Below are 16,183 nucleotides of genomic sequence, written 5' to 3'. Positions count from 1 at the left end.
CTTTCAATCAAAATATAAGCCTTCACCATCCGTGTAATTCTTGTTGCGACTGACTTACCAAATGTATGAAGCCTGCTGCGGTCAGCCATGTGCTTATAAAGATTGAGCACAAATTCACCAACTTTATGGAGTTGCTATAAAAACAAATTTTTAGAAACACATCAAATGATACTCACATAAATCAACATTTTTGAACTAATACTGAACATAATTTTGAGTTCAAGCCAAGCATGTTTTGGAAAGATGGCTAAACCTTTTATGGAAAAAAAAAACATATTTTCACAAAACAGAAATGATTAGAGATGACTAAAGGTTCTGCTGTAACCATAAACTCAAGGTCTTTGTATAATACTGGTCCATTTTAGTCCAAAAATTATTTCAGATGGTTTTGGCACAGTCTATTCAGTAGATTTCACCTCTCTCCACCTCCACCTCAATGAATTGCTCTGAGATTATTTATTTTGTTGCACAATAAGCTCTCCTGGACATCTGCGCTAAAGCTTTAGATCTAAGCTCAGGGAGACGGACAGATTTCTGAGCACAATGTCAAAGATATTAAAGGTCTGGCAGAAGCATAAAATAAAATAAAATAAAATAAAATAAAATAAAATAAAATAAAATAAAATAAAATAAAATAAAATAAAATAAAATAAAATAAAATAAAATAAAATAAAATAAAATAAAATAAAATAAAATAAAATAAAAATTTATGCAGACTTTTTTGAGTGTATAACAACATAAATGCCACTATGGACCACAAAACCTGCCATAAGGGTCCATTTTTAGGACAATATTTGGTTTAGATACAACAATTGGAAAAGGTGGAATCTGAGGGTGCAAAAAAATTAAATACTGAGAAACACAATAAAATAAAACAAGAATAAAAAATCAGTAGAAAAATGGAAAAGTTAATGATGCATTAAGTTTTTGGGGATTTTCTTTAACTGTAAAAACAACACAATGCAATGCATAACTCAGAACACAGGTAAAACACCTGTGAAAAATCAACACAGTACATTTATTTTTATGAATACAGTACATTATAACCTATTTACGCAGACTTTTTTGAGTGTATAATAATATGAATGTGTCTCTGGACCGCAAAACCAGTCATAAGGGTCAATTTTTAGGACAATATTTGGTTGAGATGCAACTATTTGAAAATCTGGAATCTGATGGTGCAAAAAAAAAAATTAAAATACTGAGAAATGAAATTAAATAAGAAAAAAAATCAGTAGAAAAACGTAAAAGTTTGTTACATTAAGTTTATGGGGATTTTCTTATACTGTAAAAACAACTCAAAACAGGTAAAACACCTGTACAGTAAATGTATTTATATGAATACAGTACAGTATACCCCATTTATACAGACTTTTTTGAGTGTATAATAATATAAATGAGACTGGACCACAAAAACAGTCATAATGGTACATTTTTAGGACAATATTTTAAAATCTGGATTCTGAGGGTGCAAAAAAACTAAATATTGAGAAAATCACCTTTAAAGTTGTCCAAATGATGTTCTTAGCAATGCATATTACTAATCAAAAATTAAGTTTTGATATATTTACGGTATGAAATGTACAAAATATCTTCATGGAACTTGACCTTTACTTAATATCAATAATTATTATATTATATAAAAATCAATAATTATTGGTACAAATATACATGTGCTACTTATGACTTAAAGTTTTGTGGTCCAGGGTCACATATAATATAGTATAATATAATATAATAATACAATATAATATAATAAAGACAAAATTGCAGTTAAACTATTTGTCAGTCGAAGACTTTATACTTTTTATTCTGTAAAATTGTTTCGCAAAAAAAAGAAAAAAAGAAAGTAAATAATTCTCTATGAACACACACTTTAAAATAAATACTCATAAAAATACAAAATAATGATAAACAACTATTTCACACGCTGCACATAAAGGCATTCTTACCTTGTTTTTAAGATATTTAAAAACTGTAATATTTCTGAAAACTGGATCAGCCTCAAGGCTCTTAAGAACCTCAATCCTGCATGAAAGAGCAGAAGCAAGTAAGAAACACACTTACAATATACAATAACATCGAGAGTATGCAGAATTTAGTTCAACTCATACCTTTGAAATGTTCATCCATGTTTAACAAAGACACAGATTTCATCAGACCATAAGAACAACTAACACACAATACAAGCACAATATCAAAATATGAAAATGAAAGCGCTAAAAAAGTTAAAGATGAGAGATGCAGCACTGAACTGAACACATCTGGACTGAGTTTATTTCTCTGTAGACTGACCGAGCGACAGACAGTCGGCTCAACATCTGAGCTCAACATTCATGACGCAAACGCCTAAATTTGAGTCCTGCTTTCAGAAGCATTACAGCAAAAAAAAAACATGAGAGAAAAACATGTGACTTCGGTGAGGTGACCTTGCTTATTATGAAAACGCACAAAGCAAATGCATGACAGATTCACACACATGTATCTATTCATTCACAACTCATTCATTGCTTAACTTCACACAGTCCACTTTCCAGGAAAAAGCCGACATTAATCTGGAGCTATGGCTGGGTTCTCAATAGTGGTGCCTATAATATGCATACTAGACATAGTATACATGAAACACCTGCTACACCTGCCTAAATCTGCAATAAACTACAACAGCAAAGCAAAGCATATTGCATGAAATATTGTATCTTGCAATGCTTGATGCACAACAAATGCATGACATCTTTGACAGAACTTGAGAAAAAGGGTCTAACTTTGTCCCTTAGTAGTGTGTTTAGTGGAATACTGATTATGAATGACCTTAACCAATAATGAAAATGTTCAGTCTTCCAAAAATAAGCTCATAAGCTGCGATTAAACACTAAAACAACACTCGTTCTTGAGGTCTGGAACAAAACAGGTCACAAAAATGCTACAATTAATTATTTTAAATGGTTTGTTTATTTATTATATGTAGTAGTAGTAATTATAATAATATCAATTGTTATTGTTACGATTATTATTATATTAACAGTAAAAATAATTTCTAATAATAGTAGTAAAAATAATAATATTTATATTTTTTATTTATAATTATTATATTATTTATTATTTATAACTTATTATTGTTTTTATTATTAATAATTTAGATTTATTTATTATTATTATTACAAAATAGCTTGAAATTCTAAAAAGCGTATAAAATTTACCAGTTGCAAAAACTGACATCAATTTTCACTGATTTTATTAAAATATTTATAAATCCAACAAAAGTGTGGATATTTCATATCACAAGTGAGAAACATTATAAAAAATATTATTTTTTAAATTATATATAATTATATATAACTATAATATGATATATAATATAAGTATATATAATATAATAATTAAAATTATATATAATATAAAAAATATAAAATTAATATAATTAATATAAAAATTATTTGTTATTTAAAAATGTTTGTGAGCACAGCAGACTTTAGACTTAAAAGATTTAATAATCAAAAATAATAATAAAATAATATCAGAATTAAGACAATCAAATGCAATGGCACATTTACATTTTATTGACTATCTCTGATTATCTAAGTTTAAATCTAATTATACTATCATTTTAAAAATAGAAAATAATATAATTAATATAAAAATATAAAATTGAATATAAAAATAACTTGAAATTATAAAAAGAATATAAAATTTACCAGTTGCACTTCTTAATAAAAACTGACATCACTATTCACTGATTTTATTTAAATATTTATTTTTAAAATTACAATTATAAAATATATATCAATAGTTACTTATATTATTTATATTTATACTATTTTTTTAATATTTATATTTTTGCTCAATATACATATATTCACATTTTAAGCTACAGTCTGCTGAGGACAGCAGATTTTAGACTTAAAAAATAAAATAATAAATAATGCAATGGTATATTGACAGTCTATTGATCATCTCTGATTATTTTCAAAATTTAAATCCTGTGATTTTCAGTGTTTTGTTTTGTCCCATGTCTCATAAATCACTGCCAAATTAAAACAAAGCAGCTTTCTCCAAATACAAGAGGAAACATCTGTAAAGCTGATTATCGCTGCTTTCTTGTTCTTGTAGAAACAGGAAACATCCAGCAACGGGTGTTGATTCCTGCATCAGCTCTTACCCCAGTAGGAGATGGCATGGAAACACGAGGACAGCGTGTGGTGAAAGTCGTCACGCTCCTCTTTCTCGCAGACGGCCGCGTGGAGCATCTTCACACGGTAGCCGTTGTGAAAGAGCTCACCGCAGGATTTCTTGCGTCTGCGTGTGTTGGGAAGGGTCTCGGTGAGCGTGGCCCCGTCAGGGCTCCGGTACACCAACATCTTAGTCGGGATCATGATGTCGATTCAGATAAAAACTCACAATTCACAGCAACAAATCCACAGGAAAGAAGTTCCGTCTCAAACCCACAAAAGGTGGTCAAAATGCACTGAAGCCCACCGGGAAAAAAACCGACATCCCAGTTGCGATCATGAAGTGAAAGCTTAGAGCAAACCCTTTTCATCAGGATATTACAGTATAAGCTCCTTTAGGAATCGCCCTGGGATTCATGCGGAGGCCAGACAGAAAGCCTGTTCAACATGCACATCATCTGCTGCAACATAACGCTCAAAAACTCTATAATCATCAATGATTCAAACTACAAATGTACAAAGATTTTAAAGATTTTTGAATGTGCACAACTATGATACAATACAATGTTACAATGTAACCAAGTACGATACAATGTAACAGTTTTTGAATGCTTTTAGAATGTTGTGATGCGGTTGCTAAGCAACACCAAACTAACGTCTTTGATGTTTAACACTGAACGGAATCACTTGTAACCTATTAAAACTGCTGTAAAAAACACTTCAAACCAGGATGAATGTGTTCTGGATGCACTCCACACACAGACACACACATGTAGCAACAAAAAGACATTAAGTCAATGAAAGCTGAATAATAACTAAAGCTGGATGACGTGACCCAGTGACCTCTTGTTCCCTATAGGAGGATTAAAGTCCTTGAAAACAGATGCGGACATGAAGAACATAAGCTGCGCTTTGACCACGACTCAATTCATGAGGGATGTGAAGCATTAAAGCAGTCACAAGCAGACCTCTCGTCAAATCACAGTGTTTATGTAGTGTTTTTTCTGGCTCTGTGCAAATATTACCAGCAGAGGGCAGCACTTAATCTACATTATGAAGGCTTAGTGCCAAATCACTCACTTGTGGCCTGTTTGCACACTTCTAATGTGACAGTTTTTAAACTAGCTAATGTTAATCTGTAAGATTTCTTCATGGTTTTTGAAAGAAGGCTCACCAAGGCTGCATTTATTTGATCAAAAATACAGCGAAAATATTATTGGAATTTCGAATAACTCTTTACTATGTGAATATACTGTGAAATGTAATTTATTTATGTGATGCAAAGCTGATTTTTTTAGCATCATTACTCTAGTCTTAAGTGTCACATGATCCTTCAGCCATCATTCTAATATGCTGATTTGCTGCTTGCAAAATATTTCTTAGTATTATCAATGTTGAAAACAGTTGTGCTGCACAATAATTTTGTGGAAACTGATGCATTTTATTTTTAGGACTCTTTAGGACTAATTGAATAGACTAATAACCAATTGAATCTATACAGAAAAGCGTTTTTTCCCCTAATATTTATCTATCTTAAATAAAAATGAAAAACCATAAATTATTAACAGTTAAGATAAAAGTATACAATAGTATATAGTTTATGCTAAAATAACACTGAAATAAACCAAATAATACAATTAATATATATATTTAAACATTTAGAAATATAGAAATAAGAAATATTATTTATTATTATTATTATTATTAATAATAATCTTAATTTTAATATGTATTTATTTATTATTCCCAATATTTGATAACAATAAAATGTTATAAATATAATAATAATAATAATAATAATAATAATAATAACAATAATGTTTTATTATTAAACAATTATAAACAATAGTATATAATAAAATGAATAATAAAAAAATGGAAAAAACAGCATTTATTTGAAATATAACTCTTTTGTAATCACAAGTAAGCAAAAACTTGAGCTAAAATTAAATATAAAAATAAAAGATAATATTAAGAAATATATAATAGTATATAATTAATGTTAAAATATATTATATATATTTGATGAATTACGAAAACTGAAATAAAAACAAATCAAAACGTCACAAAAAAATACTTAAACTAAGATAAAATATTAAGAAACAATATTTATTAATAGTAATAAGTATTGTTATTATTATTATTATTATTATTATTATTATATTACAATATTTATTGATAATAAAATATAAATATTATAAATAGTAGTATATAATTAATATTAAAAAAACAACATTTATTTGAAATAGAAATCTTTTGTAACATAATAAATGTCTTTACCATCACTTTTGATCAATTTAATGCATCCTTACTAAATAAAAGTCCAGTAAATGCCTAGTTTTTGACCAAGTATGCTCTACAACAACAACAACAACAAAAAACTATCAGACATCCTGGAAATCTCCTAAAGTACAAAATCAATCCAGAAACACAAGATTGTTTAGAAAATAGGCTTCGATTTCACTGCAACAATTACTCTAAACAATTAAACAATTTAATAATCAAAAAATAATCCAGTAAATCCAGTGAAAGCCCTTAATAAACCACTCAGCTGAATGACTCCTGCTGTAGTTTAATGATTATTCAGTGGTTTAGACGTGACCTGAGCTCCACATGCCCTCAAAAGACCTCACAAATGATGCAGGAGAACAAACAATCAGCCATTTTTAACAATAGGAGGATTTCTAGAGAACGTCTCTCTAATTCCCAGCATGCCAGAGATCACAAATCCCAGCGACCAACTGAATAAGCTGATTTGGTGTTACGGATGGTGTGTTTCTGCCAGATTGTGAGTGTACTGACAGATTAAACGTAATACATGTAATGTCCAGCAGGTGGCGGTAGAGACCTTTATCTAATAATATCTTCCTGTAGGTTTTACATTTCTAACACCCTCTGCTCATAATCTGATGAAATTATCAGGTATTAAAGGTAAAGACGCAGTAATGGGAGAGTGTTTTACCCAGCCAGCTCCGGTTCAGATAGACGGATACAAATACGGGCGGGACGGTGAAGAAATCCACCACTGAATTCACCTCCAGCCAGAACCACAGCTTATCGTTGGCTGCGATGAACTGAGAAGAAGAAAAGAAAGAATTTAAAAATACAACTAATTGATATAAAGCTTAACTAAAATATAAAAATATAACAAAATAAAACATAAAAGAATAAATATTAAATGACAAATTAAACTTAAAACACAAATAACAAAAACCTAAATGACAAAAACTTAAATATAAAAATAAAATATTAAGATATATATATATATATAAAATAAAAAATAAACATTTAAAAATATATACACAGAATACATAAACAGAATAATAAAATAATAAAAATAAAATATATAAAATTAGAAAAAAAATTATTATTAGATGAAAAAACCTAAACTTAAAAACATAAATAACTAAAACTGAAAATATTAATAAATAAAATAAATAAATAGACTAATTGGAGCTATACAGAAATGTTTTTTTTATATTTATCTTGAATGAAAAATCCATAAATTACTAAAACTTAAGCTAAAATTAAATCTAAAAATAAAAGATAATTAAAAATATTAAGAAATATATAACAGTATATAATTAATACTAAAATAACACTGAAATAAACCGAATAAAATAATAAAAATGAAAAATATTTAAGACAAATAAATATTAGATAATTTAGTACAACTGAAATAAAAACAAATCAAAACTTTACAGAAAAAAATTGCTAAAACTAAGTTAAATTGAAGTAATAAAATAATACAAGCTAATTCTAAATATTAAGAAATAATGTTTTAATAATAATAGTAAGTATAATATTAATAATAATAATAAGTTATTATTATATAATATTTATTGATAAGAAAATAGAAATAATTACAAATAATAGTATTATATAAATAATTATATAATAAAAAAATTCATATTTAAAAAATATATAAATATTAGATGAAAAACCTAAACTTAAGAAACTTAATAAAACTGAAATAAAAACAAATCAAAACTTTACAGAAGCTAAACTAAAATACAAATAATAAAATAACTATTATTAATAATAATAGTGATAATAATCATTTTATTCTTATTCTTACTATTTATTGTTATACATCACAATATTTATTAACAATAAAATAGAAATAATTATAAATAATAATATTATATAAATAATTATATAATAAACAAAGGAAAATCAGAAATACAATGTTTAAACTGAAGTACTAAAATTACTAAAACTGAAATAAAAACCAATCAAAAAAATGTAATTACTAAAACGAAGCTAAAATAAAATAATAAAAATAATAAAAGCTACTTCAAAATATTAAGAAATATTTTCCCCAATTTTAACTAATTAAAACAACAACACAATAAAATAAATAATTACTAAATGCTAAAAATCCTGAAAATTACTAAAACTTAAACTAAAATATTTAAAATATTAAGAAGTAGTAGTGTATGGTAAACAACTGCATGTGTAAATGTGTACAGTCCATGTTAAATAAACCTACACGCAGTCCAAAGTACAAGAGGAAAAACACGTTGAAGGCCATATCGATCTGTAATGTGTAGTCCTTGTCGAAATGTTGACAGGATTCGATGGGTCTGTTTAAACAAAAACACAAACCAAAGCAGAAGGTTCAGTGAAATACATCCCGTTTAATGTAAATCATCTTACATTACAGTTATACATTATACATTCAAACTCTTTAACGTCTGAATTAAACATTATTTCATTAAAGCGTTTGTCTCGACTTGGCTGATCGATCAATACATTTTAGTAATAATGAATAACCACATTTCATAAAATCATAATGCAGATCGCATTTGGACGATAAATGCATCTCATTGCCGACAGCCAAAAGAATGAACATCATTATGAAGCAGAAAACTATTCAGAAATAGTATTAATTATTAAAGCAATGATATTATGATTTGTAATGTATGCTTTTATGTGACATACAGTAGGTGCATTTATTTTTTGGATCTCCTGAAGGCAATTATAAGAGTCTTTTTCCATGTAAATATTTACCTCTCATAACCGTTGACACATGTATATCCTGTATATCAACTTTTTCTTATACCAAATGTTGGCTGACATAATTAACTCATCCAGGAAGCGGTTCAGAGATCAGAGTGATTACAGTAAACTCTGATCTGGTTTGTTATTCGGGTTGGATGGGGTTTGACTCCAGTGTAAGCGACTGAACACTCCAGTACAAAGGCTGCGAACATCAAAGGACCCGAGAGAGAACAGCGAGCTGTGAAACTCTCAACCTGAAAGAGTTTGAGAACAGCTGCAGGACTGACAAATGCAACTCTATCCAGCTCTGTTTGCTCACTTCTGTTCCCGCGGGTCAGAGAGACGCACCCCAGCTCTCAGTGACACGACTCAGCTGAAACTCAAGCCCGGCTGTAATTAAGAGACGTTTAACGTAAGTAATACTTCACTGGAGGCTCAGGTCACAGGCCACATACAGTAAATGTGAGAAAAAAAACCTCACAATTCAACAACTGTCTCTGCTCTAGTTTAGTTCAGCTCATGAGTGAGAATCTATCATCCATCAATCATCCATCAGTCCATCCATCCATCTAGCCATTCATCCATCCATCCATCTAGCCATTTATCATCTATCCATCCATTGATTTATCCATCTAATCATTCATCATCCATCCTTTCATCCAACCACCCGTCCATCTATCTAGCCATTCATCATCCATCTGTGAATTCATCCATACATTAGTCCATCCATCATAATTTATACATCCATCCGTACGTCAGTCCATCCATCAAATCATCCATCCATCATCTATCCATTCATCCATCCATCCACCCATCCATCCAACAATCACCCAACCATCTAGCCATTTATCATCCATTGGTCAATTCATCCATCCATCCAATCATTTATCCATTGATCCATCAACTGTTCCATCCATCCAACTAGCCATTCATTACCCATCCATTATCCATCAATTCACCCACTGATTCACTCATCCATCCAACCATCCATCCATCTAGCTATTCATCATCCATCCATCTAGCCATTCATCATTCATCCATCTATCTATCCATCCATGCATGCATCCATCTAGCCATTCATCATCCATCCATCTAGCCATTTATCATTCATTCATCAATAAAACTAGGCATTTATTATTTTTCCATCCATTAATTTATTCATCCATTTGTCCATCCATCCAATCATCCAACTAACAATTAATCATTCATCGGTTCATCTATTCACCCAATGATTCATTCACCCATCCATCCATCCATCTAACCATTCATCCATTCACCCATTGATTCATTCATCCATCCAACAAGCCATCATACCGTGCATCCATCATCCATCTTTCCATTCATCATCCATCCAACCATCTACTGGTCAATTCATTCATCCATCCATCCATCCATCCATCCAACCATTAATCCATTGATCCATCAACTGTTCCATCCATCCATCCAACTAGCCATTCATTACCCATCCATTTTCCATCAATTCACCTATTGATTCACTCATCCGTCCACCCATCCATCTAGCCATTCAACCATCCATCTATCTAGGCATTAATAATCCATCCATCCATCCATCTATCTATCCATCCATCCATGCATGCATCCATCTAGCCATTCATCCATCAATAAAACTAGGCATTTATTATTTTATTATTTATCCATCCATTGATTTATTCATCCATTTGTCCATCCATCCAATCATCCATCTAACAATTAATCATTCATCGGTTCATCTATTCACCCAATGATTCATTCACCCATCCATCCATCCATCTAACCATTCATCCATTCTCCCATTGATTCATTCATCCATCCAACAATCCATCAAGCCATCATACCGTGCATCCATCTAGTCATTCATCATCCATCTTTCCATTCATCATCCATCCAACCATCTACTGGTCAATTCATTCATCCATCCATCCATCCAACCATTAATCCATTGATCCATCAACTGTTCCATCCATCCATCCATCCATCCAACTAGCCATTCATTACCCATCCATTTTCCATCAATTCACCCATTGATTTACTCATCCATCCACCCACCCATCTAGCCATTCATCATCCAACCATCCATCTATCTAGGCATTAATAATCCATCCATCCATGCATGCATCCATCTAGCCATTCATCCATCAATAAAACTAGGCATTTATTATTTTATTATTTACCCATCCATTGATTTATTCATCCATTTGTCCATCCATCCAATCATCCATCTAACAATTAATCATTCATCGGTTCATCTATTCACCCAGTGATTCATTCACCCATCCATCCATCTAACCATTCATCCATTCACCCATTGATTCATTCATCCGTCCAACAATCCATCAAGCCATCATACGTGCATCCATCTAGTCATTCATCATCCATCTTTCTATTTATCATCCATCCATTCACCCATTGATTCATCTATCCAACCGCCCTCCATCATCTAATAATCATGCATCCATCCATTCACCCATTGATTCATCTCTCTATCTATCTCTTTCTCTTCTTCTCTTGTCAGCATCCTTTTCTGATAAATCTGTTGCATTTTCCTCATTCACACAATCATTATTCATCATCAGTGATATTCACAGGACCTTAAGAACGCAGGAGGTTTTGTGGCTTGTGTTTGGGTCACACTTCTTGCCGGCAAACAAATGTTGAGATTCAAGGCTACAGAGAGGCAGAAATGGCGCTCGCCCACGTCTGTACCTGTTGTTTCTCTGACAAACAAACATTCATATTCTAATGTGCTCCAGCACGCGCTCTAATGCCGTCCTCCGGCCCTGACCCGCTGCAGGTTTATAGCGCTCAGGACAATTAAACGCTGCTAGCCAGAGGCCAAAGTCTCAAATGAAATTGCTAAATCCCCCATGATGCACTAATGAGGAAGGGGATAAGGCTCACTTCCTGTGTCAACAGGTCTGTTCTGAGCAGGCCGGCGTGAGTGCATGTTTCTAATGCTGAACAGGACATGCTGTTTAGATATAGAAGATGTGAAAGATTACAACACAATAGGTCAGAACAAGATTTACTGAAACAAGCAAAACTGTTCTAAAACATATTGCTTTTGATATTTATTATTCTAAATTCAAACTTGCAAGCGTAAATTACTGTATGTGTTTATGTATTTATAATGAATAGTTCATTCAAAAAATGAAAATGTACTGAAAATGAGTTTGTTTCTTCATCAGATTTGTGGAAATGTGTCATTCCATCACTTGCTCACCAAAGAATCCTCTGCAGTGAATGGGTGCAGACAAAATGAGAGTCCAAAAAGCTGATAAAAACATCACAATAATCCACAAGTAATCCACACCACTCCAGTCGATCAAGGCAAGGCAAGGCAAGGCAAGTTTATTTATATAGCACATTTCATACACAATGGCAATTCAAAGTGCTGTACATAAAAGGAATTAAAATCATAAAAGCATAAAAATCATAAAAATTAAAATAAAATAAAAAATCACATCAATAAAAACAGAGAATTTAAGAACATTTAAGATTATTTAAAAAATTGATTTAAAATTAATTAGCCCAGTAAAATGATTATACATAAAATAATGCAATCTGTTCGGACTTGCACAGCGCTCATTCAATAAATGCACAACTGAACAGATGAGTTTTGGGTCTGCATTTAAATGTGGCTAATGTATTAGCACATCTGATCTCTCCTGGAAGCTGATTCAGTGAACATCTTAAGACAAAAGCTGGAACAAATCCATCAAGACGGTTTTTTTCTTTTTTTTAAAGGGGATATTACTTTTAAAGATTAAAAAAATACCACTGCGTGGATTTTTATCATTGTAGGGTGGTTGTGTACACAAACTACCAACACACATTAATGTTCAAACAACATGGAAAAGTGAGTTTTGCATCCGATGACCCTTTAGAAATGTCTTAATGATAGACTATTGATGGTTATTACTGTGTGGATTGTTTGTGGATTATTATAATGTTTTTATCAGCTGTTTGGACTCTCATTCTGACGGCACCCATTCACTGCACATGATTCATTGGTGAGCAAGTGATGGAATGACACATTTCTCCAAACCTGATGGCCTCAGGGTGAGCACATTTTCAGCAAACTTTCATTTTTTTGGGTGAACTACTTCTCTAAGACGACACAATGCATCCAGGATCACACACGAGGATCAGTGTAATTCTATCCGCCAATGTCATTTCATACATACTAAATTGCATGTGTATTTAACTGAAGTGATGCAATTAGGTTAATTTGGTTTCCTTATTTACACACTCTCATGTCCTTCCAAACCTGTCAATGACACCAGAGGTAATTAGTTCTCATGTATCTTGTGACCAATTGAAAAAAGATTTGAGATCTCAGATTTTCAGCAAATAATTATTTAATACACAGTATGATAAATATACACTGCCGCTCAAAAGTTTAAGATCAATAAGATTTTTTATGTTTTTTAAAGACTTCTGCTCATCAAGGCTGCATTTGTTTGATCAAAAATGCAGAAAAAATGTAATATTTTGAAATATTTTATATATATATATTTTTTTTTTTAAATAACTGTTTTTTTATGTGAACATATTTTAAAATGTAATTTATTTCTTCAGAAATCATTCTAAACAGTTGTGCTGCTTAATATTTGAATGTTTGGAATACTTTTTTTCAGGATTCTTTGCCTAATAAAAGGTTAAAAAGAACAGTTTTTTTAAATAGAAAGGTTTTCTAACAATCTTCACTACTGTTCAAAAGTTTGGGGTCAGTAGATTTTTAGTCTTACTTTTTTTTTTTTACCAATGATGTGTGTCTTTAGATATTGTTAGAAAAGGTTTATATTTTGACTAAATTCTGTTCTTTTTAACTTGTTAAGAATCACAGGTTCCAAAAAAATATTTGGCAGCACAATCGTTTCCAACACTGATAATAAAAATAATAAATCAGTATATTAGAATGATTTCTGAAGGATCATGTGACACTTAAGACTGGAGTAACAGCGGATGAAAATTCAGCTTTGCATCACAGGAATAAATTATATTTTAAAGTATATTAAAATAAAAAACATTATTTTACATTGTAAAAACATTTTGCAATATTACAGTTTTTTTTCAGTATTTTTGATCAAATAAATGCAGCCTTGATAAGCATAAGAGACTTCTTTAAACACATTACAAGTCTTACTGATCTCAAAAATTTGCACATGTCAAATAAACTACCTTTCTGAAACGTTTACTTTTAGTCAATGGAAAATAATGTAAAGTACTGTTTTATTAAGATGATTTCTGACAGATGCAACTGCTGGTGTTTACAGTAATGGCCAGTTCTGCTTTAATCGCAGTCTACTCAGTTAAAAAAGTAACATCATGCCCGTGGCGTAAAGCGGTTGTGTCATAACGCTCTTCACCTTTATGAGCTCACTGATGTGTGAGATGTTTGATGACGTCAGTTTGACCCCAGAAACAGCGTATGTTCAGTGGTGCCTCTCTAAACTCGCTCTCGCTGTGTTTCTATTCCTAAACCTGTCTGTCGAAGCCCAAGGGACGATTCCTTCCACCCCAGTCCCCATCACTTATTCATGAATACAGCTCATGATTAACTTTTGAACAGAGAAAATGTAGCCTAAACGTTTATTTCAGTTCATGAATGTGTATTTTTAGGTATTATTTATAAATAGATAGATTCTATATTCTGTATTAAAGGTTTAATTTACTTTTAATACTCAAAAAGGCATCTAATCAATTGAATAGAAATCTGACAGTTCAATAATTTATTAGAAACTTAACACTAATAGGCCATATGAAATGTGTTTGTTTGTTCAATCATATATTTTTAATTTAATTTAATTTTGTTATTATATTATATTATTTATTTATTGATTATTTGTCATTTTTTTATTTTATTTAATTTTTTTATTTTTTAAATTAATTTAATTTAATTTAAATATTTTATTTTATCCCAGAAATTCATAAATAGTTTTATTTTGTCTGGAAATTCTGTGTTTTATGATTTAATTTTTGGTATAATTGAGATAGTAAGGTAGTTTTTAATAAAATTTTCAAGTACTTTTTATTTATATTTTTTATATTTTCTAGTTCTAAGTTTTAGTAATTGGAGTAATGATGCTGAAAATTCAGCTTTGATTACAGAAATAACTTATTTTACAATATATTCACATATAAAAAGTTTTTATTTTATTGTACTAATATTTCACAATTTTGACTGTAATTTTGATCAATTAAATGCAGCCTTAAGCAGGAGTATAAATAGTATCATAGTATTAATATTTAATACTGTATATATAAAAAATATTTTATTCTGTATTATTGATTCATTTATTTATCATTATAATTTTTGTTTAATAATTGCTTTATTACTCATTATTAAATTCTCATTATTCTTTAAAATTAAGAATTATTAAAAAATTATTATTAAAAATAATTTCAATCATAATTTGATGTTTTTTGACGTATTTTGAAATATCCTACTATAATTTTATTTAAGGTTTTAGTGATTTTGCTGTCATTTTTGTTTTAGTTTTCATTAATTATTATTTAAGTTTGTTATTTTACATCATTTTGATTTATTTTTTTCTATTTAACTTATCTCTATTCAACTATAATAACCCTGTTTAATACAAATGTATTACTTCTAAAACAGACTATCAAATGAAAGCACATAACTTCAATTTAACTTTTAAAAAGAAAAAAAAATTAAAGATAGCAAATAAAAAATTGAATAAAATTTGAACACATTCTTTTATTTGAAAAGCTTATTTACAGTAAATGCAAAACAAATGAGTGTCAAAAGGTTTAAAATTCATGCTTGATGACGTGAACAGACCTTCACGATTAAATTTCAATCATGTATTATAGTCACCTACTGAGCCATTTTATTTTTTGCATTTTTTATTTCTTGCATTTTGCAAGTTGGTGGTTCATTTTGAACCTTGTATGTAAATGCACAGCAACAAAATAAGACATATACTCACTTGGAGGAGTCTATGAAGTAAATCACAAGCGCTCCGATGCTCAGAGCGAAGACAAGCACC

General features: G+C 30.1%; 1 protein-coding gene across 1 annotated transcript in view; it reads right to left on the bottom strand.

Annotated features, from left to right (window-relative positions):
• LOC141297563 (calcium-activated potassium channel subunit alpha-1-like) overlaps nt 1-16,183 on the bottom strand; it is a 68,753-nt gene that overhangs the window by 50,084 nt on the left and 2,486 nt on the right. Inside the window, exons 3-7 of the mRNA XM_073827979.1 lie at nt 16,124-16,183; nt 8,659-8,752; nt 7,129-7,240; nt 1,953-2,028; nt 59-134 (exon numbers count right to left, since the gene is read on the bottom strand). The exon at nt 16,124-16,183 is cut by the window's right edge and continues 2 nt beyond it. Coding sequence (XP_073684080.1) covers nt 59-134; nt 1,953-2,028; nt 7,129-7,240; nt 8,659-8,752; nt 16,124-16,183 — 418 coding nt within the window. The remainder of the gene's footprint in view (nt 1-58; nt 135-1,952; nt 2,029-7,128; nt 7,241-8,658; nt 8,753-16,123) is intronic.

The sequence above is a fragment of the Garra rufa genome, chromosome 22 (assembly GCF_049309525.1).
Source record: "Garra rufa chromosome 22, GarRuf1.0, whole genome shotgun sequence".
NCBI classification, from domain to species: domain Eukaryota; kingdom Metazoa; phylum Chordata; class Actinopteri; order Cypriniformes; family Cyprinidae; genus Garra; species Garra rufa.
The sequence above is the reverse complement of the archived record's forward strand: the minus strand, read 5'-3'. Positions and strand labels throughout refer to the sequence as shown.